Source organism: Crassostrea angulata, chromosome 1 (genome assembly GCF_025612915.1).
Source record: "Crassostrea angulata isolate pt1a10 chromosome 1, ASM2561291v2, whole genome shotgun sequence".
NCBI classification, from domain to species: Eukaryota; Metazoa; Mollusca; class Bivalvia; order Ostreida; family Ostreidae; genus Magallana; species Magallana angulata.
This window is the reverse complement of record NC_069111.1, coordinates 38,987,618-39,015,587: the sequence shown is the minus strand read 5'-3', so window position 1 is coordinate 39,015,587 and position 27,970 is coordinate 38,987,618. Positions and strand designations below refer to the sequence as shown.

The 27,970-nt window shown below is 34.0% G+C and overlaps 1 protein-coding gene across 4 annotated transcripts; it reads right to left on the bottom strand.

The window, feature by feature from the left end:
* Window positions 1–7,653: 7,653 nt before the first annotated feature.
* LOC128160324 (modulator of macroautophagy TMEM150B-A-like) lies at window positions 7,654–23,995 on the bottom strand. Of its 4 annotated transcripts, none has more exons than XM_052823630.1 (9): window positions 23,866–23,995; window positions 12,637–12,792; window positions 12,298–12,354; window positions 11,405–11,472; window positions 10,793–10,947; window positions 10,051–10,231; window positions 9,841–9,914; window positions 9,179–9,328; window positions 7,654–8,602 (listed from the first exon to the last, which is right to left on the bottom strand). In XM_052823630.1, exons 1-9 carry the CDS (start codon window positions 23,949–23,951, stop codon window positions 8,513–8,515), a joined length of 1,017 nt encoding a protein of 338 aa, XP_052679590.1. In that variant the 5' UTR covers window positions 23,952–23,995; the 3' UTR covers window positions 7,654–8,512. The 4 variants fall into 4 exon arrangements, with proteins under 4 accessions (XP_052679590.1, XP_052679605.1, XP_052679597.1 ...); XM_052823645.1 differs by lacking the exon at window positions 23,866–23,995 and adding an exon at window positions 19,650–19,802; XM_052823637.1 differs by lacking the exon at window positions 23,866–23,995 and adding an exon at window positions 17,334–17,584.
* Window positions 23,996–27,970: the final 3,975 nt, after the last annotated feature.

The following is a 27,970-nucleotide window of genomic DNA, read 5'->3' as shown; positions in this document are numbered from 1 at the left end:
TAGAATTTTTTGTTTCCAAATATCTACAAGATCTAAATAATTAATAATTTCTGCTAACTTTTTGTGCGATTTATCATTTTTTCTTTCAAAGGAACAATTAAAATCACCACATAAATATTTATCACTTCCTTGTAAAGAATACAGTGTAATAAATCTTTTCATCCTTTCGAAAAAAAGCCGTAAGTTTTGAATCATCATTAGGTGCATATATATTTATAAACGTGAAGTTTTTATCATCTATATTTTCGTTTACTAAAAGTTGTCTACCATCTTCCGTACGGTGGGTATTTTGAATTACCAAATTTAGTTCTTTACGAAAAAGAATAGTGACCCCTCTGCTAAACTGAGAGTTTGAAAATGCATGCACAGATGTTCCATCCCAATAAAAATTATATTTGTTTTCAAATTTTTGAATAAAATGAGTTTCTTGAAGAAAAGCTATATCTACTTTTTTTCTTTTAACCATGTGTAAATCTTATATCTTTTTTCACTAGAATTTAATCCTCTTACATTGACTGACAGTATATTCAATTCATTCATTTCTCAAAGGTTTTGTATTACTTTATGTTATATGTAGTTTAAAATACAGATTAACCTAGGTCTCACCCTCCGATTCCGAACTCTCGGAGTCGGGATTGCAGCCAGATGCATCACTGTCTGATGCCGCACGCAATGTTTTTAACATGTCAACGATGTTTCGTTGCTTTGCTTGTTCGCGGTTTTGTTTTTGTGCTTTCGGTGCGTTAACACTTAATTTGTGTTTATAAATTAGGTCGATCGCATCAGGGATGGGGTAATGGTACATGTAATTTGTATTAGAAATTGAGTGTAGTTGAAAGCTATGTATCATTATCCAATTTTTAATTCCCTGGTATTGTAATTTAATTAATTACTCTCAAAACACTTCCAATAGTAGAACATTATAAAAAAAAAAATACAAATACAAGATCAAGTTAGGAAGAGTTTAAAGGGGCATGGTCACGATTTTGGTCAAATTTTATTTTTCTGTTTTTATTATTTACAATGCTTTAGCAATGTATTTCTAATGATCAAATGAAATTTGGGTGCCAATTGATGAGTTTTAAGCAAGATACAGGGCTCACAATTCTTCGTCATGTAAATAAGGCTCGTGCCGTGTTTTTGTTTACATAGGTTTAATATACCAGTAAAAAATCTTTTTCAAGCTAATTTGTCTATCTTCTAGTTTATTTTAAGCATAAAAACAGTTCTTAACGATTAACTCATTCATTTTAGGTCTAAAACTAGAAGTTTTACTTCAACACTCAAAATGTAAACAAAAGCTTTGTTTACATAGCGAAGAATGGTAAGCTCTTTAACTCGCTTATAACTCAAAAAATGACATTAAAATTTTGGTTGCTTATTAAAAATGTCTTACTAAAGCATTGTAAACATTAAAATCGAAGAAAGAATTTTTCACCAAATCGTGACCATGCCCCTTTTAATGCGTTTAGCTAAATATTTTTTAGGTCACCTGAGTCACTCAGGTGACCTATTGCAATTGGTCTTCGTCCGTCGTGCGTTAACAATTTTACATTTTTAACTTCTTCTTGAAAACTACCAGGCCAATTGTTACCATTTTTGGTGTGAAGCATCTCTATTGTAAGAAGAATCTAAATTGTGAAATTCATGGCACTACCACTCCTGGGGTGCCACCGGCGGGGCCAATATGCAATAAAGCCAAATTTTAAAAAAAAAACTTCTCTACTTCCACACATGTGAGGAAAAAACTGAATGCATGATTATGATGTCCATGAAGCCTTCTACCAAAATTGTGAAATTCATGACCCCTGGGTCATGGGTTCAGGCTCTAGGGTGGGGCCAATATGGCCATATATTTAAAATGTATTTAATCTTAGAAAATCTTCTTCTCTACTACCATTTCTATTTGTTAAAAACTAAATGCATGATTATGATGTCCATGAGGCCTTCTACCAAAATTGTGAAATTCATGACCCCTGGGTCATGGGTTCAGGCTCTAGGGTGGGGCCAAAATGGCCATATAGTAAAAATGTATTAAATCTTAGAAAATCTTCTTCCCTATCCCATTTATATTTGTTTAAACTAAATGCCTGGTTATGATGTCCATGAGGCCCTCTACCAAAATTGTAAAATTCATGACCCCTGGGTCATGGGTTCAGGCTCTAGGGTGGGGCCAATATGGCCATATAGTTAAAACGTATTAAATATTAGAAAATCTTCTCTACTTCCATATATATTTGTTAAAAACTAAATGCCTGGTTTTAATGTCCATGAAGCCCTCTACCAAAATTGTTAAATTCTTGACCCCTTTGTTAGGAGTTCGGGCTCTAGGGTGGACCCAATATGGCCTTATTGTAAAAATGTTTTAAATCTTAAAAAATCTTCTCATGTGGGCAAAAAAACTGATAAATGGTTATGATGTCCACTAACTCCTCTACCTAAATTGTAAAATTCATGGCCTCTGGGTCAGGGGTTCAGGAAATGAGGGGGGGGGGGGGGCAATATAGTGTTAATGCATATAATGTTTAAAAATTTTCTTATCTATTCTCACACATCTGTATTAAAAACTAACTTATAATTATGTTTACCAGGAAGTCCTCTACTGAAATTGTAATTTTCATAATCATTTCCCCTGGAGTATGGGTTTTGACTCTAGGGCAGGGCCAAAATGGATGTAAAGGTGTTAATGCATATAACGTTAAAAAATGAACTTCTTTACTCCCACACACCTGAAAGGAAAACTGAATTCATGATTTTGTAGACCAGATCTTTAAGTTTTTTGCCAAAATTATAGGTTTCATAGTTCTTTTTGAAAGATTTCAGGCAGGGAGGTGGTCGTCATTACAAATTTATAATTTTTCTACTCCAGAATGAAACCTAATTAATTAAATGCATATATGAAACTCCTCGACAAGTTTGTGTATGGGTTATATGCTACTCAGGTGACCGTTAAGGCCAATTGGCCTCTTGTTTAAGATTCCCAAATTTATGAATATCGGTGTTTTTAGTATTTATCAATTTGTTAATGACAAAATAATTTGAAAGGTGTGCTCGATCTCTTCTACCTTAAAATTTAATCACCGTATTTTACTGGAATAATTATTGTTTCCAATTATTATCTTAAAACTTTTCTTCTTGTGTTACAAACAAAATCAATGTAATTTAAATTGTATAATCTATTAAGTCATACTTTTTAAATGTCAGTTTGACCTACAACTATATCTTCAGGAAGGTTTTTAATTTTTTTGTTGGCAAATCTGTTTACATGGTGGGTTCCTGTATTGAACATAGACCAATAGGTATAAATTATTGTGTTTTAATAAAACTAATAAGAATAAATTGGCTCTTTGGCCCAGATTTATCTGTATTTTCCCAACTTATAAAGAAGAATTTAGTAGATATAAATGTTAGGTTTCAGCATCTCAGAACAGACTTGTAGATCTGATATGGGACATATATAATGAACAGTTAAATTGAACAAAACGTGCAACTGAGAACATTTGTACGTCTTGTAGCTAAATCATTAGTAAATTTTTATACCAAAATTTGTAAATGTCATATTTGCTTGAATTCAATAAATGTATTTTTTCTCAAATGTAATATGTTATTTTATTGGTAATATTTGCAAAGTAATTGTAATCTAATTAATTACATTCAAAACCCTTGTAATGGTAAGTATAATTTAATTGAAGGCTTTAAGCAAGCCATTGTAATTTAATTAAATACTTTCAAATGTAACTGACCCTATCCCTGCGCAAAACTGAACAATCAGAAAAACTGATATGACACAGATAGATGGCCTTGCATAAGTAATCATGTTTGTCCTGCTGTTGATACAGTAGAATGAATACACAATATGTATATGTTTACAATTTATTGACATAATATCAGACTTGTTAATAGACATAGGGATGGACTTCATCGGGTTTTAACTCGCCTGAACTGAAAGCTCAAGTGAACTTTTCTGTTCACTTTTTGTCCAGCGTCCGTCTGTCCGTCCGTCTTTCTGTCTGTCAACGTTTTACATTTTCAACTTCTTCTCTAGAACCAATGGGCCAATTTAAACCAAACTTGTCACAGAGCATCATTAGATGAAGGGAATTCAAGTTTGTTAAAATGAAGGGCCGAGGATAATGAAAATTATTAAAAATTTGTTTCAAAAATGTTCTTCTCCAAAACCATTTGGCCAAGAAAACTGAAATTTGTGTGGAAGCATCCTCAGGTAGTGTAGATTCAAGTTTGTTCAAAGCATAATCATTTAATATTTATTCGTTTGATGAGATATTGGCGCTTCTGATTGGTCGAAAAATTTCTTTGATACCTGCATCAATAATATTTTTGCCGGATCTACTTTTCTCAACTGTTCTGATCTAACACTATTTATAGAACGGGAATTTCCTAAATAAACACTGTCAACAAAATGTAAAGTTGTGTCTGTTTTATTGTCAGCAAAAGAAAAACAACTTTATAAACATAAAAAACTTGAAAGTTTAACCTTCAAAAATAAACAAAACACATTATTTGATTCACGAAATAGAAAATTAAGGGTCTTCTCACGATTTCGTCTGCTTGAGATCAATCAACATTACTGCGATGCTGACTGTTCCTTTTCCAGAATAATTATAACGAACATATAGGCCTATACACTTTCACAGTAACATTGCTGTTCAAATTTGGTAACGATGATTTTTAAATTTACACACGTACATGATCGGTCATCAGAATAATCATCGTAGAGCAAAGCTATGAGTAATGCATCGCGCATCAACTCCTTCGGCGCATTCCAAACGGCAGATATACTATAGTACATCACTGGCTATCTAGTTACCGCAACGTTTACAATAGTCGCTTATACATACTATTCTTTGTCGACATATCAATTATTTTCGTCCACGATCGCCTTTCCTTGGATGGTTATGTCCAGTTGCATATTCCAGCGATCTCACATGAAAACTAGTTTTATTACGAATCTTTCGGCACAGTGAATAATATCACAAGCTATCGCATGTATTTTCCTTTCGTTTTCAATTCAGTCGGTTCAGATTTTAACTCACTTTTTGTGTTTAATCCATTAAATTCAGCTCAGTAGCTCTGCATTAGCTGAAGGGCATCCATTTTGAATATTGTTGCTGTTGTGGTTTTGTATTCATACGCGCCGCTTCATTTATGTTATTTACATTTTTCATCAATGACACTTCACATTTTTTGATTTGAAAATGTTTTATTAAATGATAAGAAGTGAAGATAATAATTTTTCTATTGATCGACATATCAAACATAAAATTGACCGGAAAACTGTTTCATCAATGCGCTACGCGGATATGTTGGGGCCGCAATTGGATTAACGTTTGTTCAAAGCATGATCCCCAGGGGTAGGGTGGGACCAAAATGGGGGATCAAAATTTAACATAGGAATATATAGAGTAAACATATTGCTTATTTACAAAATATGAAATGTTAAACGATGTGGTTTTACTTATATGCAAGCATTTTGACAGATGTTGATTCTTAAAAATTATTTTGACTTTGGTCGATTCTTCGGCCTCACGAGGGATTCAAAGTTTTGCGTAGGTTGATATCCCATACATTAATAATTGTGTACGATCTATTTTAGAACTACAGTACCGATTAGACCCAACCTAACACCAGAGTAAACCCCAACTAAACCCCAGGTTTACTTTGGGTTTACTTTTTGAAAATTTGGGTCCACTCGGGGTTTACTTTGGGTTTACTTTAAAATTGCTTTTGAGGTCAACTGTATGCACTGGAGTGTGAAGCAGACTAGTATTTTATCTTACCATCCTACTACGTACATGTATAATTCCTACCCTTTGTATATTCCGAATACACAGGTAGCTTCTACTTTTAGGGGTATACTTCTGACTGGGTTTACTCTCTGTGTCCACTCTGGGTTTACTTTGAGTTTACTGTGGGTCCACTCTAGTAAACCCAAAGTAAACCCAGGGTTTAGTTTGGGTTTACTTTCTGTTAGGTTGGGTCTGATCGGTACTGTATCTATCGAGCCATATTTAAAATATATGGGCAATGTATTAAAACGGATCCTGTTTAAAAAGACTTTTAATATTTTCTCCAGATGCATTTATGTTAAGCATTGAGTCCCTATTGCAACAGAATGGTTTTTAGCTTTCATCTCAGAAAAGCTTAAAACATCTTTTCTAAAAAAAAAAAAAGTCTATCATGAAAACGATCTTTTCAGGTGCATTAAACAAATGATTGTTTGCCATTACGGAGACCTTCTGAAATTGAAGCCCTTTCCAGAAAACGTCGGATATAAAAATGGGAGAGGGCTACATTATTGCAGCTAGGCTATTTACATGTATTATTAATATCAATACAGCTCTTTTGTCCTTAATTTTAAATATCGATATAGTAAAACTCTTTTAGTATGAACACGAATATGCAAACATTAAGTTTTTCTGAGTTCCCGGTAAAGTTTATAACAAATCTTTGCAAAAGTTTGTGGTTACATGTATAACGAAATCGAATATAGATGTAACAAATTGACGGATATTATTAAATTAGTTAAGTGATTTTAAGTTGTGTAGAGGTAAATAATGACAAAATTCAACACTTTAATATCGAATTTCTTTACAGTTTTAAAAGTTTCCACTCACTTCTATTTAACGTAATAGTTTGATAAATTTATTCTCTCATAAATTCTTCATTTAATATTCAATTCGATTATTGAAGATATCAAATGATTAGCAAATAGGCCTATTGTATTCTTGTGAAAGAAAACTTGTTTCTAGTGAATTCGCTATTAATAATTATTTTTAAGAATTCGTTCATATAAAGATTTAACGAATTTTACTGTAGTTGGTAAACGTGTGCGACCATAAATAGTATTAAGTTGATTAAAAAGACTATTTAGTGTAAATTCATTAATTGTTAGTAAATCTGCATTTTGAAACATATACAGTACCCGCAACGTTATTTTTTACAAGATAAACGATAGGATGGGATTCACGCACGATAGGATAGCATAAACGCACGATAGAACAGTATACACGCACGAAAGGAAAGGATTAACGCACGATAAAACAGTATAGACGCACGATATGATAGGATTGATACACGATAGGAAAGGATAAACGATGTTCATGATAAACGTATGATCGATTTAAACGATATTTACGAACAAACTGATAATGGCAGAATTTGAGAGAGAACACGTACAAATAAAGATTTACGTGGAATTTCTTTTCAGTAACAATTGCCGAGTTGTTAATCATCGCTGCATCATTTATAGAATGTATAAAAATGACAAGTTAATTTTTTGTTCAACTAAAATTTTGAGCTTTAATGATCAATAAATTTTCTGTATTGTTTAAATTGTTTTCATTACCGAACACCCTAGCCGATCGCCGCGAATATTTCAGCCTGAGATTAAATCACTCGGAAAATAGCGGGTTTAATTATATAAAGTAAATATAAAATCTATCATAAGTACATTTCTTTCTGTATAATAAAATGATGCATTAAAAACGAATTATTACAGGCAATTTAAATAAATATTTACGCAGATACACATTCCGCGTACGATTTGTTAACATTGTTTTCATTACCACACACCATAGCTGATTGCCGAGAACATTTCAGCCTGAAATCATATATCACACGGTAAATAACGAGTTTAAAATACAACTCGGGTTTTAATTAAATATAAATTATATCATAAATAGTTTTGTTAATTGTTAGTAAATCTGCATTTTGAAACAAATACATGGTAAGTCAGGTATGTAACCGGCAAAAGTTTTAATTATAAATGTGGATACGTACAACATTAACATGTTAAATAATTTAAATGCAAATTAGCTATTATACATACATGTACATTCAATTATAGAGACTATTCTTACGATTTTTTAACTTAATTAATAGGATTTCAATTCCATTCGAATTCATTGAAAAGGTTCTGTTGATTTCCAATTAATATTTCTTTAAAAAAAACAGGCATGGACAGATTAAAACTCATAAAATTATAACAAATGTACAGAACGAAACAATATTTCAAGCACGTTTCACATGGTAAACTCACTCTCTCTCTTTCTCTCTCTCTCTCTCTCTCTCTCTCTCTCTCTCTCTCTCTCTCTCTCTCGCTCGCTCTCTCTCTCTCTCTCTCTCTCTCTCTCTCTCTCTCTCTCTCTCTCTCTCTCTCTCTCTCTCTCTCTCTCTCTCTTGCATTGATGTCAGTTACATGTATACATGTATGAATACAACTTCCACAACTTCTTTTTCATAGTAACTCTTCACTGAGGAACTCGCAAAGATTTCATAAGCATAGGGCGATTGTTGTTCATGACGTTCCGGAAATTGTTAGACTTTACTCTATAGAGACGTCCGTCCAATCATTATGCGTGTGAAGACTGAAAGACCGATTCTGACTCCGAGGCATGCATAACGTCTGAGCCATTGGATCGCTTCGGTCTTACACCAGTGAGGGACCTTAGCAGAGGTCTTTCCGCATTAATGACTCAAACTTATAACACACTTATAACACACTTGAATTAATTGTGTTCATGTTTGTGTCGTCCTTGCTGTTTTTCTGTGTTCCATTTGTGACAGATCTTGTTTCTCCGTTCTAAAAAATAAGGAATCCGTTTGTAGAGTTATATGTTAAATGTTTGAACTAGATAATATAAGTCTTTACAAGAAATGATAATTTTGTTGGTGTACACCACAGGCCTTTGTTTCTGTAATAAAAGGTTAACCTCGTGGTATAATAATAACATATTATTACTACATGTATTATTACATGTATTATACCATAAGGTGAACTTTTAATACAGAAACTAGCGCATGTTGTGAACAAATTGTCTGAATAACTGTCAATGTAATGAATTATGATTCTTTAAAAAAAAAATATTTTTTTAATTATGATAACTATTTTTATATCAACATTGCGTAATGGAAACTTTTTTTCGAATAAAAACTGAGTAAACTTTTGAAATGACGTACGCCTCTAATACAACCTGTTATCCGTGATAAAAAAAAAATCTTTTGATCAATGTTATTAATACAGATTCTTTGTGAATTTCAATTGAATTTTGAAAAGCAGTTACAAATTATACATAATTATATGGTCGAAGAAAGTATAAATGATAGAATCAGAAATTTGTCAGGCTCTTAGCTATATCAAAACAGAAAAAACACAAACCTCAATCAGCTCAAAATTGACATTTACACGCGGTGTTTCCATGACGAGTGCCCGGAAGTCCCACATGAACGTGAGAGCGAACGTTAGTACAGATGTCGCCACTAACCATTCTGAGATCGTAGATACCAAGTACACTTCTGGTACTGTCGTCTGCAAAAGAGGATGACAATGTGTGTACAATTGTATTACTTATATATTCAAATCTGCCTTTTAATATAGTATTGCTATAGCCTTTCACAAACATACATATTGCTACATGGTCATATAAAACATATTCTAGTATCCTGTGTTACCTGAGTCACTCAGGTGACCTAATGCAGTTGGTCTTGGTTCGTTGTTGTGCTGTTCGTGCCCCCCCCCCCCCCAACCACCACACATACACACACACATACATACACGCATACACAAACACGCAACACATACATTTCGAGAATAAGTGTTTTTCAAACATCAAATAGTCTCAGATTAGGGTTAAGACTTCAAAATGAAGCTTAAAATGCAAAGATGGGACTCCGACATATCAATATAAGGGCTATGATAATCAAGTGTCGGTCACTGACCGTCAGGGCCTGCAAGCCTCTTGTTTATTGAACAAAATAGTTAACTTGAACCTCAGATTGTATGAAACTATAACTGGTACTGAAATTTCAAAGCTGACTTACAAATTTTGTATCCGTTATTCCTTTTTTTAAATCTCTTGCTTCCTGGACTTTGTAGATTATTTTCGTTACAGCGACTGTAGTATGTTAAAGGAAGTAGCTTTAGTATCTTTTGATACTCTTGTAGAAAAAAAAATATATAGTTGTCTCGTGGAAAACCACAAGTACCAATTGATTAAAAAAACACGTTTCTGATTTTGTTCAAAAGGATACACAGAAGAAGGAACACTGTCAGTGCAATACTGTTGACAAGTTGGGCTACTGCAACAAAGTGGTTGCCATATTTCTCGCTGCGTAATTTCCATGACAACCGCGTCTGCAGCCAGCAGTAGGCTAGACCCAACCCAAAAGCTAGACCGGCACCAACGTAGTGTGGTCCTCTTTGTACAACTGTCTAAAAATAGAAGCAATGTTTTTTTCTTTTAACTTCACAACAAAAAGTACTTAGAGAATGGAAGAGAAATAGATGAACACTTACAGATGATGAAAAAGTCGAGCGCAAATAACACCTTAAAGCATCAACGATTAGTTTTAAAAATGTTGTTATAGTTGTTAATTTAAGATTTTAAATATTGTGGGTTTTTTAATGGATAGGGGTATGCACACGTAAGGATAATTAAGCAATCTCATAAAAATTAGACTTGTAAATCCGCTCCTCTACGATAATATAGCGTATCGTACAATAGATTTACAAGTCTAATTTTAATTAGATTTGTATAATATGAGGCATTTAAGTGAGGCACGGACGGTAACTCTACCTTCTAACCACCCATTTCTCTTTTGACAAATAAATGAAATTTAACACAGAAGAGTGGATTATTTCTCACAACCATATAAATACGTTTTACAGACATTTAAAGTTTAAAAAATAATTATAAACAAAAAATATTTCTATAAAAAGGTTTGATTAAAATGTAACCAGTTTCCTACAGATTGTGACACAAGTTGAAATTACCTGGAAATTGGCAACCATGCTAATGCCTAGCGCAGAGAGAAAGCCGAGGATAATCCCAGCAATGTTCACCCTCTGCCATTTTATCACGTCCTGCACTTTCTTTTTTAGGAAAATTTCTTTGACGAACAAATACCTCACCCAGACATTCATGCCCACTGAAAGTAAATAGAGTGATTGTTAAGAATTGTAAATACGTTTGAATACAGTTCACCGTGTGCTTATCAATAATAAACTTCGGAATATTTCGATCCCCCTCCCCAACCCCCCCCCCCCCTCCTCCCGGGCAAAAAGAAATCATTAAAATCATTAATTTATTGAACTTAAAAACACAGTCATTTAATTAAATGTTCATATTTCAGACAACTTATCAAATTCATGTTTTTCTTCTTATTCATTATTATCCTTGGACTAAACAGTGAAAAAGTGATAGTATGTTCGTTGAATGACAAACGGTTATTCATAACATTTACATAATTCAAGCCATGACATCCTAACAAGTGCTTGTAGTCTCATTTTCCTTGATCTTCATATACTGTGAGCGTTAACACAGATAAAAATGAGCATCGCTTGAGAGAAAAAATCTTGGGTTTTCTTAGTAAGCTGTTGACTTACACAGGACAGCGCCAATGTTGATAAGTTGTCCAAACACACAGCGTTCCGGAGCCTCTATAGCCGTATAGCTGGAAAGATAGCGAAATTTATCACAGGATGAGAGCAGTTTATATACCACTTTCATCCCGTGTAAAACACTAAAGTAGACACTTCATATTCTTTACACGTACTAGTAGCTCCCGTATAGCATAATGGTATATGATCTATTCATATAGTCAAATGTACATGTACATGCTTAAAAATAAAAGAACGGACGTTTTATTTGAATAGTTGACACATAAATGTAGCGGGTGTAATCATCATGCATTCATAGATCCTGAATTTTCATTTCATTTTTTTTTTAATTTGTATTCATCATTTTAGCTATGAAAACAACTACAGTGCAGGATCCGTTTTAAGAATTACCATTGCTAGTAACTATATAAATGTAAAATTCTCGTTCAAGCTCAGAGTTAAAGATAAAACATGGAGTTGTGGGCGTCATTTAATCAATTACATTGAATGAAAGACACACGTGCTTCATTCAAGATTGTTCAAAGTGTCCTGAATACACTACATCAATAACATAAGGGTGACGAGATCAAATCGATTTCGTATTACGTTTACTTGTTGAAGTCTTTGAAAGTGAACACGTACCTGACGACAACTTAAAAAATTATAAACTTTTATTAGTTTTGTGTTTTTTTATAATGCAAACGTTTAAAATCTAACTGATGCATTAGCTGACATGCACATGCATGTACATTTAATGTTTTCATTAATTCTATTCAGTGATCCATACATGTATATACATACGTGTACATGTATATAGGTTTGAAACTCAGATGCCTTCTATCATTGACATCTTAAACTTTTTTACTTTAATTGCAAGCTTATATCTTTGTCTGACATACCTGATATAAGGGAAATCATTTGGTTGAACGGAGCCACTCTTAATTGAAATACCATACCTAAAACACAAAAGATGCTGTGTTCTGATAAAGCCGCACATGACACATTAGAAAGATAACACAACTTATTTCCGTACGATGCAGAACATTTATTTTGTAGATAATAAACTCAAGTCTCGTTTGCTATTACAATATTCTTATTCTTGAGACAATCGTAAAAATCAGAATGCCAGTTTAGCCTTAATGGAAAATTTCAGCGGAGAATGCCAAGAACAAATCTTAGAAAGTTAAACATAAACATGAATTGAACTTTTGTTTCTACAGAAAACCCAGGTGCCTTACGATATAAAGAATGCCATGATGATCCATACGGCCGTTATCAGGGGCAGCAGATAGAGGCGTCGCCTCAGGAAGACTAAGCACGCTAGACTCATCACTCCTGGTATCCTAGGGGGGAGAGTAGAGGGAGTGTCAGGGTCGGGAGTATCCTCCGTGGCTCTGCATGGGGAAAATATGAATTTTTAGGAAAAAATATTTGACGCCTATATATTTCTCTTTAGGTTTTGCCCCGTTGGTTCGTCAATTTTTTTTTAATGAAAATTTGCCTTTTATCAAGTTTCATAATAAAGCTTTTTTCAGGTTAGTTTAATTTCATTTTATCTTCTAATGATATATTAACACTTTGTCAAAATGTTAAGTTGTATTAACAATATCCTAGTATGTTACTTGTAAGATCAATTGCAACTCACAACATCACGGCAAAAATGTGTTACTTGACCATGTATCCTAGAAAGATTAAGTACTTTCCATATTTAAAAAAACCCTGAAATCATTGACCATGATTATCCATAAAACACTCAAAATAAGAGTTCAATGATCTGTTAATAAACCAGGTTACCAGCGCCCGATGTTTCCCCTTACATTTGACGCTTGCATAAAAAATATCAAATACTGAAAAAAGGTAACAACATTTGTAAACCATTGTGTAGGTGAACTTTTCAACAAAATTAAATCAATATCTGATGTGGATAGAGATTAGCGATATATCTGTCCCTACTAATGAATGACTAATTATTTCAATTATATCTTCAATTGCAAGACAATAGTTAAGATCTTTTAAATGTTTAACGTCCAATCGATTTTGATTGATTTCAAGGTATCGGCGCCGTTAAAGTATATTAAAATCTAATATATAATCAAAGTCCTGAAGAACTGACGGGAGTTGATTTTATTGATTATTATTTATTTTAAAATCAACAATAATATGTGCATGGCAAATAGTTTCTTAGCTGTATTTGAATAATTACACAAATTTTTAACATGAATTATCGGGCTTTTCCGACAAGAATTTAATACTTAGTTAAAGATAGAATAGATGCCATCAAACTCTTACATGCATTATGTATCAGTAATCGAAATATTTCTGGAAAATTGTATCCACGCAATATTGATTTCTGGCGTAAGGATACACACGTCAACAAAAAAATATCGAAAATGTTTATAACATTTAAAATCTGACTATTTTCAAGAAAATGCTTCTGAATATATAAAAGATTGGATTTATCGATAATTTTCAAGTAGTTAATCTTGTCAACGGTTATGATTTGTGCTTAAGACCAAGCTCTGTTTCACTTCCGCTTTGCTAGAGTAACTGCATACGAGAGCTGATTAAAATAAATCACCAAAAATGATATATGTTGTCTCTCTTTTTACAAAAGATACCATTTCTGTCCTCTAACGGTTGTCAGTTTACCTCTAATATCAATGCAATATCAAACAGTTTTTTCTACGAAAAATCGAAGTAAAATTCAGTCACTGTAACTTGCGTGGTACACAAATTACAATCTCATGGTTTCTTTTTCATTCTGAGAATAAGTTTAACAACCTTGTGTGTTGCTATGGATCTGTCGACCGACAGAGCCACAGGCGGCGACCAAAACATCTAATCACCGCAAAGTGTCAAAGTTACAGCCAGTGCTCATAAAGAATATCCCATTTTGCATATAAAATGCATCATTGACTTCCGGTCGGTGGAACAGATAGAAAACGGGAATGAATAATGAATTATCCCGGGGTTCCCCTGCATACATGTATGGAAATAATCAAAAGCGTATTTAGAAAAGTGCAATGTGGCAAAAACAAATAAGCAAAAAGTTCTGAACAAAATAGATTTCTTTTTAAATATTCCCTTTCATTGCGTTTTAACCTAAACAAACGGAAGCTTTAGAAGTTGTAATTAATTCTCGTACCAGCCAGTAGCACTAGGTCGACCTAATCTGTCAGAGATGCTGGTCTTAGAACAAAGGGATATTAAAGTTAATGGACGCACAGATGTTAGAAAAATATAAACATGTAAACTAAAATTCAGATACACGAGGGCCTCGAATTAATTTTTAATGAATAAACATGTGTAATTTTTTTTACATTAATTAAATTACTTCACCGTATTCCTATCATTGCAATCAATTAGATTTGTTGGTATCTATAACGAGTCATACAGTAATACTTAACAAAATACAACGGAAAGTTTACAATTTATGTAAGTGTTCTCTATATGTTTTTTAGCAATATGGATAAAAAGTAACAATACTTTTTTTTTTCCCTTCGAGTAGACTACAAAGACTTACCTTGCTTCCACGGCTATATCCACAATGATTTCAGCAAAAGTTGGGATTTAATTAAGAAAAACATTGACATTCGTGACAACAATTGCTTTGTTCATTCATCCCTTGTCCACGACCTAGTAATTACGTATACTGATCACAGTCGTTCAAACAGGTGAGACAATAGTTCGATCTTTTTACCAATAAATCACCTGAAAGTCAATGCTCATAAAAAGCCTAATAAGAATGACAGTTACACGTCCGACTGTCCATTCAGCCGTCAGATTGAGGGGTCGGGTCGGTAGGCCCTACGTGATGTTGACCGGACCGGTTCTTTGGAACTGAAATGACCCACTGAAGGCAAAAGCAATTCAAGATTCCTAGGAATGTGGTCACACAAAGGACTGCGATTACAGAAGGAAAACAATTGCTTATGAAATCCTCTGAGCCATTTCTTATGTTTTTATAGAATTGTTCGGTGACCGATTCATGGGAATTGCTGGTTGTACATGCTAACTCCGTTCCCGCCCTCTGAGGGTGATGGAACATAGTTCTGGTTTTAAGGGGTGTATACTTTAACCATATGGCTTAAAATATCATGTGCGCTTACGTAGTAAATATATACGCCCATCTTTAATGAATGAAATATAAAATATTAGAACTACCTAAAATGTTCTGAAAATTTGAAATCTGCTGTATGAATAAAAGTTTACATGTATATGTATTTACCGAATAGCTGCAATGTCCTAAGTTTGTCTCGTCCTTTATAATTTTCTAATGGAATATTGCACTATAAAATCAAATGAATGTTTGAAAACCAGTGGGTTTGAATTGAAAAAAAAATCAATGAACTCGATTTTAAAAGCCACATAACAAAAAGAATGAGAAATCAATGGTATTTAATACAATTTCTTGTTTAATTTATGTAAGAACAGATACATGTAAATGAATGTAACATGCATAAGTATAAATGTTTTTAATAGTATCAGTTATGTAAATAGGTTCTTGAAATAACCTTTCATATCTCAACGGTACTTCCCTTTTTGCTATTTTTGTTATTAGCATATTCTAAAAACATATATGTGATTATGTTACTTGGAATTTCGGTATCATTGTATATTATGAAATATGATACAGATGTGTTCCCCCTCCCCCCCCCCCCCCCCCCCCCCGCTCCTTTCGCAGTCCTGTGTGGCATTATTAAACTTAATGTAGCGGAATAAACTTTCATTGATCTATGACTGGAAACCCGGTTCCCCCACAGAACTCACATCAGCAGGGTCGCAGTCATGTTTAGATCTTATGGTTAAGGTTTTAATGGACTGGAAACCAAATTCACACGCTGGTTAAAAAAAAAATGAAAATCGCGTACGAGCTTAAAACGAAAGTACTAGATCATTCATAAAAAGGCTTCGTCGTAATATTAAAACCAACAAATTTAAAATCTTCTGTTTCATGTCTTAATTGTTTGTAATAAATGCACTTTTCAGTTCTTCCTTGGCCTAAGCAAAAAAGGTGTAATTTTGTTAGTTAAGATAATTTTACATTATGCAATTATAATACAAGCATAATGGGTTCACCGCATATAATGTCAATATAATCAACAGTTTTAATATAGGAAGACGCTTTGTTGTCATTGTAGATGGTTTTAAATTCTACAGATTTCAAAACTTTAATGTAACAAATTACTCTCTGCTCCAAGAACGATCTTATCATCCATTTTCTGTTTGTCATTTTGGATTTCTGAAGAAATACGATCGCAAATGTAAACAAACGAAAAGCAATCTCGCCATACGGTACGAAAATGGGAGCATTATTCTAAAATTAAAAAGGGGTTTTTTTGTCTCTTTAAATAGTTCTTAAAATTGTAGGTCGCAATCGCGTTGGCTTTTGTGTCTTTTGCACTTTTTTTAACAACCCTAGCTGATAAGGACGTCAATACAAAAAAAAATATATAAATGGAGGACACGATATTTACAATCACGAGCAATACTGTAGTACATGAAAATGACTTAATTTGAAATTACGACTTCCGTAGTTTTTGGATTTTGTTCGTGTTATAGTTTAATAGACCTAGAATACATGTAGAATGGCATGTTTTTTTGAATAATTAAGTCATTTGATTCACATGTCTATATTTGTCAATGAATAACCACTTATCAACTCCTGATATACTAATATTACATGCGGCCGCGAGGTATTACTGCACAGGTACATAACATAACAATCGCATTAGCTTAATATCTCATATGCAAACTATCGAACTTGTAAACAAGATTAAATGGACAAAAGTTCAACCGTTGATCACATTGCATTGTGTTGAACGTTATGGACTTTCATTAGCACGCATAGAGTTACAGAAAATAACAGTGGACCCCTCAGATTAAACCACAGGGTGATCCGAACCGTTACACCTGCAATATTTTTTGTACGTACCGTAGAGGCTGAACTTCCTCTCCTTCCGACATGATTTTGTTTTTATATTCCGGAGTTGTATGCACCTGGTTCTAGAGGTTTAAATGGTATTTCCCGTGTAAAATGAAATAGAAATATGTCGCCGTACGAGGCTTCTATACGTATGGGGCCACCCGAGGGGATTGTTTGTTGAGCTGCCGTTTGAAGTGACCGGAATCTTGTTATTTTTGGTAAGAAGCTGACGAGGCTTTGTCAACAAAGCCCACTTCATATTAACAACAAAGTTATTCAACCGCGCAGCTAAGGGTATCAGGTTTATAATATTGAAAAGAGAAGGAAAAATCTGACATTGTAGAAACCGAGAGTAGAATTTCCAGAAATATCAGCACACGAGGAAAATTTCTAGTTTAGTTCAACAGAGTTATTTTGATCCATTATTCATCCACATAAAGCGCAATGGAATAAGCTTTAAGTTAGTTTGTCAAATTTATTTTACCAATTTCCCTTGCAAAATGTTTTACTATGTTTATACATGTGAATATGTAGTTTATGCATGCCAATTACCCAAGTATATAAAAAAAAAAACCACGATTTCCGTACCTAATGAATTGACTGTACCTAGTGTAAAGCAAAAAACGTATGAAAATAAAAAAAAATGAAGAACCCTTCTCTCTATTGAATATATTGTGATAAAAATCTGGATGCGTCCTCAAAGCTATCGCGTTCCGACCCGAGCAATAAAAACGTAGTGAACGTGCCTCGGGGTTCGTCATAGTAGAACAGCTACACTATTTTTATCGCCCTCCTGAAACACTTAGACCATTGTCCAACAGAATAAAAACACATAAAAGATTTCATTATAAACGGCGTCTTCATTGAGACATTACTGAATCCATCAGTTGTACATATGGATACACGAACGACTTTGCTCATAAAGTTAATTAAAATAATTACTTGTATTATGAAGATTCTTAAAATTGTGTACATAATTACATGAATGTATATGTAAAGATTTAAGTGGTTTCTCGCTTTTCTTTAAGTACACGGATTTCCTTGATAAATTCCCCGAGTATTCCTCACGTTGAAATAAACGAAGAGAGCCGGAAGAATTCAATACTAATGAATTACGCATTCTACATTGTCCCCTCTATTAGTGACAGCCTTATCATCACGTTGCCTCAAATCAGATATAATATTAGCAGGGCTGTCTATGCTTTCTGGCCAACTATCTGTCTAGAATCGACTTATTATTTTTCAACAATTAGATTCTCCATCTGTTAAAAGTAGCATGCTTAGAGTCGTATTACAGCATTACGGAAAATTACAAAAAGATACTACGCATATTTGAGACAGAAATTAACTTATCGTATGTCACTTAAAATAATAGGCGGAATTTTCCTAGGGTATCATTAGAGTTCAATTTATAAACGGAACGTAAATTAGTATAATTGGGTCAATGCTGATTACAAGAGAGAGAGAGTGAGAGAGAGAGAGAGAGAGTGTGTGTGTGTGTGTGTGTGTGTGTGTGTGTGTGTGTGTGTGTGTGTGTGTGTGTGTGTGTGTGTGTGTGTGTGTGTGTGTGTGTGTGTGTGTGCGTGCGTGCGTGCGTGCGTGCGTGCGTGCGTGCGTGCGTGCGTGCGTGCGTGCGTGCGTGCGTGCGAGCGAGCGTGCGTGCGTGCGTGCGTGCGTGCGTGTGTGTGTCCTCGCTTTGCAAGGGTGATAATCCACGGATAGAGAAACTTCGTGGATCGTCACCCCTGGCTAGCGAAGAGAGAGAGAGATAGAGAGAGAGAGAGAGAAAGAGAGAGAAAGAGAGAGAGAGAGAGAGAGAGAGAGTCCTCGCTAGCCAAGGGTGACGATCCACGAATAGAGAAACACCGTGGATCGTCACCCTTGGTTAGCGATGATGGAGAGAGAGAGAGAACGAGAGAGAAAAAGAATGATAGATGGAAGAAAGGGGAGAGAAAGAGAGCATACAGTATCTAAATATCTAAACTGTTACTATTAGAAATATTTTTTTTAAAAACCATGTTTTAAGCAGTGAATTCAGAAATGCGTTATACATGTAGTACCATGTCGTTTACATGATGGTTTAGATCGGTCATACTATTTCTCAGTCCACTATTGATTACTAGTATTAATCTAACAATGTGGAAAGTTCAAAATATAGGAAGAAAATACACAATTCATAGTATTTATTTTTAGATGTAGATGTATGTATAAAAAAAAAAATAAGCATTGTATGAGTACTAGCATTTTAAAACAACAAAACCGCAAATTGAAAGATAGGAACTCACGGAATCGGCAGTGCATGTAGTACTTAAATGGATAACTTACCTGACATATTTTGGCATGGTGAATAAATAACACTTTCCTCTGAAAATCTATTTATCCTTATGTCTCTGTATTTGCTTACACCTACGTTCAGTATATGTAGTAGAAACTCGCTGTATCATAGGATGTAAAACATTACAATATACTTCCTCCTCTTTCAGCTTTTCACTTTGTACGATTCATATTTATATAGTATAAGTACATGTACATTGTACAAACCCATTTCAGAAGAAATGCATGTACGGTTTATTGTTATCAAGCTAACGGCAGCTAAAACAAAACCGATAAACATATGATCCCTTGCCTGATCTCAAAGGTAAGGAGGGAACAGATATTATAGTTCAAAATTACAATGCACCATACACAATTGATTTAAGAAATCGTGTATATATGTAACATATCTGTCATCTTTTTAATACAATTACAATAGATACATGAACATGCAATGCGTTGAGAGTTCATACTGCGACAGTCCACAGCATAAATCAATATACCATCTCAGCTAAAATATTTCTAAAAAGGAGTCGACTTTACATTACATTGTATCACATTCTACCGTGAAAGAATTGCTGTCGTTAAAAGAAATAGATTGCTCGTATACTGCCACTGGAAACATTATGAACAAACTGCACGTATGCTACCACTGGCAAAACTAAGAAATTACAGAATATATATTGCACGTACATGTATACTACCACTGGTAACATTTGAAATATAGTGCACGTATATTGCCCTGACAACATTTGGAAAAAATAAATAAATATCACCTGTACCGCTGTATGACAACGTGAAAATTAACGCATGCATACGTGCCGGTAGTACAAAATGTACGTTCATGGGCAACGATATTAAGTCTTGTATTTGTCACTAAGGCTCAAATTAAAGACAGATACAAGAAATTACAACACATTGAACAAAGAAAAAGTCAAAGACTTTAAAATACTTATGAATGCATTTTATATACTGTATGTTATAAATGATATTAAACTAACGTAGCATATATTTCATCAGACATCTCCTCATAGAATACATGTCTTTAAATACTGCGTACATGTATAAAAATAAATGAAACACTTATAAAACAGGCACGTAGCATCGTTTTTGAAAGTGCCCATCCAAAAAATCTTGACAAGCCAAAAAAAAAAAACAAAAAAAATAGGGAAATTTAAAGTTTCCAAAAATCTTAAAAAATCCTAATCCGTGGGGGGGGGGGGGGGGGGGGGGGAGGGGGAGGGGGGGGAGGGGGGGTAGACTCAACTATGCTTCCAAAAAAATTCTTCCCTACCAAAATTTTTTTTCCTCCAAATCATGAAATTCCTAATCCGTGGGGGGGGGGGGGGGGGGGGTAACTTCAATTTGACTACTCATTTCCTTATTTTCATATCAATTTTTTACTAACTTCCAAAAAAGTGGGGGGGGGGGGGGCCAACTCCATTATAATTCATTTTTTTATATGTAAATTTTAAAAAAAAATTGTTGCTGCAATTGTTGCAGCCCCCCCCCCCCCGGCCCCCCCTGATGCTACGTGCCTGTAAAACAATATACTTCACACAGTCATTAAATTTATAATGTACTTGTGGTAAGATTGTGATCTTGGCGAACAAAAATACATGTACTACATGTATGTAATTGTTCGGATTATTAACGCATTGTATTCCTGTGTTGTATTTAGTGTAAATATGATCGTCTATATAAGAGGCCTATCCCACTTTAACGAACACTTAAGTATTAGATTGTTATGACAATGGGATGTTTCTTTGTGTTCTACGGTATGCAAGTTAATAACAGTTTTTGTTTTAAATGTTAACTACACATATGTACATATGCACCCTTTCCGCTTTTCATTACTACGGATTTATGTTCAGCGCTTCCCCATGTACATGTATATGTTCAAGCGAATAAACAATATCTATAGACAAGTTGATCGAATTGTTTTAAATCAACCTATAACATGTAGATTTTTAATAGCAAGAGTTATCGTTATAAAAGATCGAAAAAATATATATAATTACGTACAGTAAATAGAGTAATTTATTTTCAATGTTCCCTCTCATTGTACGCATAAAAAACCATGCCCCTTCGGAACATCCAACAAAAATGAGATGGTCATAGAACAACATCCAAGCACAACATATTTCCAAACATTTCATACGTTCTTTTTACTCCCCTATTCACAATAATGCAATCGTTAATTAAAAATTATTTAAAACCATAACTTAATTTATTAACGACATAGCAAACATTAAGCTCCTCCAAATCAATAAGGACGCTTCCAGAACGTGATACATATTTCCGCTAAAGATCACCCTTAACGGGTGGAATAAATCATACCAGTGTTCAAGAAGATCAATATACGGGATCGATACCTAAAATAAGCTCTCTCTTTACTATCCACCCTGTGATCATCATTTTTTTTTCGATGTGTTTTCAGGTCGAAGTACAGGTAGTCTCTACAAAATCATTTGTCTTTTAGGGGATTTTGATGGAAGTTATAATTTGTTTTAGATATGCTGCAAAGGCACACGACGTGGTTTTTTTAACACGTAAATTCGCAATTAATCATTTCTGCCAACAACGAGGTAATTCGGGTGAGGAGAGAGTGTTCGTTAACGTTCCAGATCTTTATTCCTTGAATTATGTAATGCAGTTATTTAAAGTGTATGATTGTGTTAGTTTGATGAATATTAATGAAGTTCATGAAGAGAGGGGAAAAAAGCAGAAGTATGTAATGGAAAAAATTGTTTATGGTCGGCGGTGAAGGCACGATATTGACCCTTTACAGTTAGATGTCTCGGATAATCGACAAATATCTGGAAATGTGCAGGGTTAGAAAGTAAATCATTTAAAAATTTCAGAATAACAGAGTTCTGTCGGACGTCGGATGCATCAGGATTGATTAAAATGATAAAACACATTAATAAAACTATAATTAACTATATAATAAATAAACCAAAACAAATCTTATTCACGTTCACACTTTTAAACATTCTAAATTCATTGATTCAATTAAAGACGTGAAAATGAATTAGTTTGAAGTTATAATAACGGAGTATCAAAAACGAATGAAAATGAATTTTTTGTAGAACTTAAGACATTTTACCACTTTTTATATACATGTACGAGGGTTGTTCGGAAATTATTGAGACAACACGGATATTTCCATTTCTAAGTGACGAATAATAGTGAAAATTGGCATTAATATTGAAGAAACCTTAACAAATAATTAAAGAACGTAAAATTTAAAAAATGTTTAATATTTTTTTACAACGGTAGATAAACAAATCGGTGGTCGGGGTACCCGGCGCAAGCATAAACTCGGAGAATAAGAAAAGTAAAACATCGTCTATCTAAGTGTCCGCAAACTTACAGCTTATACTAAAAGAAATCAGATTATATTTGTTCATTTTGCTATTTATTGTGACTAACTTTTGATCAAGTTTCACGAGTTAAAATACGGATATGGTACAGATATATTTACAAAGCAATAGGAATTTGAAAACGACAGTATATAGAAATTTGACGTCAAGGCGGCGCAGCGAATGTACATCAAATTGATGGAAATTTCGGAAAAAGACCTTTTAATGCCACCCAATTGCTTTAACAAACTCTATACGATGGCAAGGGATAAAGAACTTCAGTTTATCGTCTTTTTTCACTAATTGTTTAGCTAGAATTCAGACAAAGTGACTAAATATCAAGTACTTTTTACACACTAACTGATGTAAACAGTTCTAAAATATGTACACAGAATCACTGTAGGAGACATTTCACAGTAATTTGACTTTCAGTTAAAAATGACCCGATTTTTTTCACAAAAATCAAGAATGGAGGGAATATGCAAATGTTGACATCTTGAAATGTAAACAAAAGATGAGAAATGAAGAATAAATTCTAATTTCCCTTTGTTTGTTAGGTTTTTAAAACGTAGGATCAGAAAGAAGCGTCAAAATAACGTTGCGGTAAGTTGGCAATTTGGTCAGCTTACCAGGAATGATCTAATCATGCTATGGACACTAAATTTTTTACATTGATAATCTCTATCCTGGTGTACGTTTTGGTGAAATTTCAAGGATTTATCTTTTTCCCCAAGGAAATAAGAGTAAATGTCTCAATAATTTTCGAACAACCCTCGTACATGTATACATGTACATGTGTAGATAAATGATTACTTAGAAAGCATAAAAATCCACCTCAAAATATAAAAAGCAAAAGGACTCACCTTACAGCTTGATAAAACCAAAAATGAAAATTACGATGAAATTGCAAAGGCCCTCGTTTACTTAACATACATGTACATACATACATGAGGGTTCCGACCCCCGTGGAAGGTGACACATGACTATGGGAGTTTGGGAAACAAGACGATATATGTACTTGCTAAAACTGTTAAAATGATAACGAGGCAAAGAGATGAAATGTGACGATTTAAATTTTTATGGACTAAGTGATCGACCTAACACCCCAAGTCTGCGTTTTATCATGAGAATAACGGGATCAGGCACATGAGCTTGTCTCCATCAATGTTATCAGCGGCAATGTATCCGAAATGGGCGAAATGTTCAGAATAAGAACGGTTCGTGACGAGGAACAGTCGACTCGAGTTTAAATTTGTTTACAATCTGTTTGATATTTTTGAAGGCAAACAGATATAACCCCGAAAGGTCGTACACGGCATAATCTACAGAGAGAAGTTTCTTTTCACAAGATGAAAAATGAACAATTCAGCGAAATTCGTGTATCACCAGAGAAGCGATAAATATAAAATGAGATTTTAACTCCAGGTAATTATCAAGTTAAAAAAAGTGAAAAAGGAAATCTAGTTGTTCGTATGGGGTTATATAAGAATATGCATTCAAAAGATTGTTTTATCAAACACCACACGCCAAAGGAATAAAATTTCATTTAATCCCTAATACACGCGTACTGTATCAGTCAATGCAAACCAGAATAAAGCTCACTCAAAAGATCATTGCAGATAAACCAAAATATTGATCAACTGATTAAACGAAAAGATTATCAATTTCTATCAAAATTGCATACATTCACATATTTCACCCCCCCCCCCCCCCCCCCAAAGCAAAATACGCATGGAAAGTATTTTTGCAGTAAAAACGTGTGCAGTACTAAACAAACACACCATCGGAGTACCAATACACGTTATGAACAATTTCTGCGGATTGGGGGTGGGGAGGGGGCTACCGGTATTTTCGGTAACTTTCTATGTAAATGTGGTAAATTTTACCCCCATTCAGTTCGGCGGACTACATGTAGATGTACGTAATGTCAATGGTACGTTTTCGTACTATGTATAGCATGAAAACACTGTTATTTTATAATAACCTATGAAATGCAATATTTTGCAAATGTTTTTCTTGGTGTGTGGTATTGGGTTATCTTTCTTGAATTGGTTTTTGCACTGAGAAAAAAAATGACATGTTCTTTAATAGTATCGTGTTTAACTGGAATATTTAGTTTTTTCTTCGTAAATACACAACTGATAGTGTAGCTCAAAGGCTAGGGAATTTATATATACTCGAGATGTATGAGTGGGGTGGGGGTTTTTTTTAAGCAAGCAAACGTTGACTGAATTAGTACAAAAGTTGGCCATAAATGAGTTCGCAAAATGGCCGACGTTTACTCAGGTATCCCCATCATTTTTGAAAAGCTACTTCTAACAGCAAAGTATACATCATAATGACAGAGCATACATTTATGATTCTTTGGATCATATCCTTGGGTATGAAAAAAACCTTAAAATTTATTTCGTTTAGCCATGTACAGGCGTCGTATTCAACATAAAGGCAGACTAATACCTGAAATATCAACAATATCTCTTCCTTAGTTACGAAAAATTCTGATTTTTATACATGTTTAATCAACATTTCCCCTATGTTTTTAATTAATTAAATATTTGAACCATATGTATGCCAAAAATGAGTTGATACTGTTAATTGGATATAGTGCATGGATGTTTTGTTATAAAAATCTACAAATGTACCTCACAGGAAAAAAACCCCGATGTTACGGCGTGGTCATTTTGCGAACTCATTTATGACAGTCACGCGAATGTATATGTGGTGTTTTCCCTCAAGACTTTTGTTTATTGTAAAGCAAGAAAAGTATTAACAAGTATTTGAACATATTTAAGACTAGAATATGATTTCCATTCTTAAATCAGCACAAATGTTAGAGTATTCGTGATAATCATTTCTTCCGAGAAATTTATTCACTAAATTCTTTGCAATTTCAAGGAATTCAGCATATTATCGAGTAATGATATGGGAACGGGCAATTTTCACAATCCCCAGTTGTCTTTATGAAGCCTTTTTATCATTAAGTTTGTTTTATCCATGAATGATTTGTTCATTTTCTTGCCACAACTAGGATCAGAAAACACCCTTGTTCATTATTCGCCGGGGAAATTATCCATCGATTTTTTTCCCCGACTATCTCTGATGTAGCGGATCTGTACAAAATGAGCCTCTTTAAAGTACTCTGTAGCATCTATTTTGTAATATGCTTTATATACATTGGTCAAAAGATGAGTGCTTTTGTTCACATTTAACCCCCCCCCCCCAGTGTTGACCATAGGAAAACCCTAGCAATCACTGTAATGTACATTGTAAGTACTTTCGATACATACATGTAAGATTGCATCTTCGCTAGCCAAGGGTTTTCGGTCCACTTTGCTCCCCATAAACCCTTGGCGGATTTCATTGCGAAAACTCAGTGACGAGCTCCGTTTTATGATTGGCTGCAGCTGCGAGTGGCTGATCCAATCGCAGTGCTTGTAAATATAAACTTTAAAAGAAAACACGTGTGTGATCATAGGTAAATCATTCGGTGCTTTTAACAAATTGAGACACAAGTTCTCGAGTAAAGTGCCTCGCCAACGATGGTCTAACCAGATCGCTTAAAAAACCTATATATTTTACTGGGATTGAACATAGTTCTACAAACTTGTCAAGGCTCGCGTGATAGCATGGGAAGTAAACATGGCGATTGTAGAAGCTGTCCATCCCGTTAGTATATACGTTCCTGCTTATGGTTATTGCTTTTAAAGGTTCAATGAGATTTATTTTATTTAATTTCTTTGGTTCACAATATTTACGACAACGATACCTGGTTTTATGACATGAAAGCTTTGATATAAATCGCGACTTTTTCACTCCTGGTACTGTACAGGTCCTTACAAAACACTATGAATAAAACATTCAATGCTTTCCCTAGTTTATAACTTAATTCGTATTTAATAGCATCGTTAATTATGTTCCGATATTCGGTAGTCAACATGTTTTCAAGTTGTATTAATGCCGTAGTGTGTATATAACCCGTTGTTTAATTCGATTAAAATGTAAAAATGCAAGGGGCGCAACTCAAGTTGCTCGCTAGATAGCGCCACCACATCACCGAGTTTTCGCAATGAAATCCGCCAAGGGTTTATGGGGAGCAAAGTGGACCGAAAACCCTTGGCTAGCGAAGATGGTAAGATTGCTAAACAGAGCAATTGATGTTAACTTTATTTAAATATATCAAATAATATAGTTTAATAGAATATCGTAAGAACATTTCAGGACATACCTTAATTTACGTCAAAAGACGAAGAAGCTGTTAAATGCATATCTTTGGACTGTATATACCCGGTTAATAATTATTATTGATTTATTCTTGTACGTTATCAGTAATATTTATAACGACAGTGGATTTTTAAGCAATAACAATGCATTAAAACAATACGTAACCCGGTCATTTCGTTCTACCGACCGTCTTTGAAAAGGAATTAGTTTTTCTATGCAGATTTCAGAGGTTTACACAGGGTTACAGTTGACGAAATTAAATGTACATGTATATCTAAGGAATAAGGAATTATTTTTTGAGAATTATGGGCTAGCAGATATTTTTGGTCTGGGCGTGATCAAATCTATCGTAAAGCCATTTACGATAGATTCGATCACGCCCCGACCGAAATTATTACTTCATAATATACGAAGAATGATCCCTTATTACTTATATTTATATAATTTTCAGGAATTGTACAATTTATAATATTTGAATATAGATAGGCAAACCCCGCTTGCGCCCCAATTATACGTCATTTGAATTTATTGGACTGTATAGTACAAAATCGATACGTAGACACTGAAAAATGTAAATATTTAAAAAGATTATCTTTGAAAGCTAATCTTTACAATATTTAACGTTTGGTATTGTTAAATTTTCCCCTTTTTCTAATGTCATTTCTTTACCTATTTGCACGGTTACATTGAAATAAATGTTACAACGGGCTTGCCCCTGTGCCAAATTGTAAAATACCGTGTAACAAG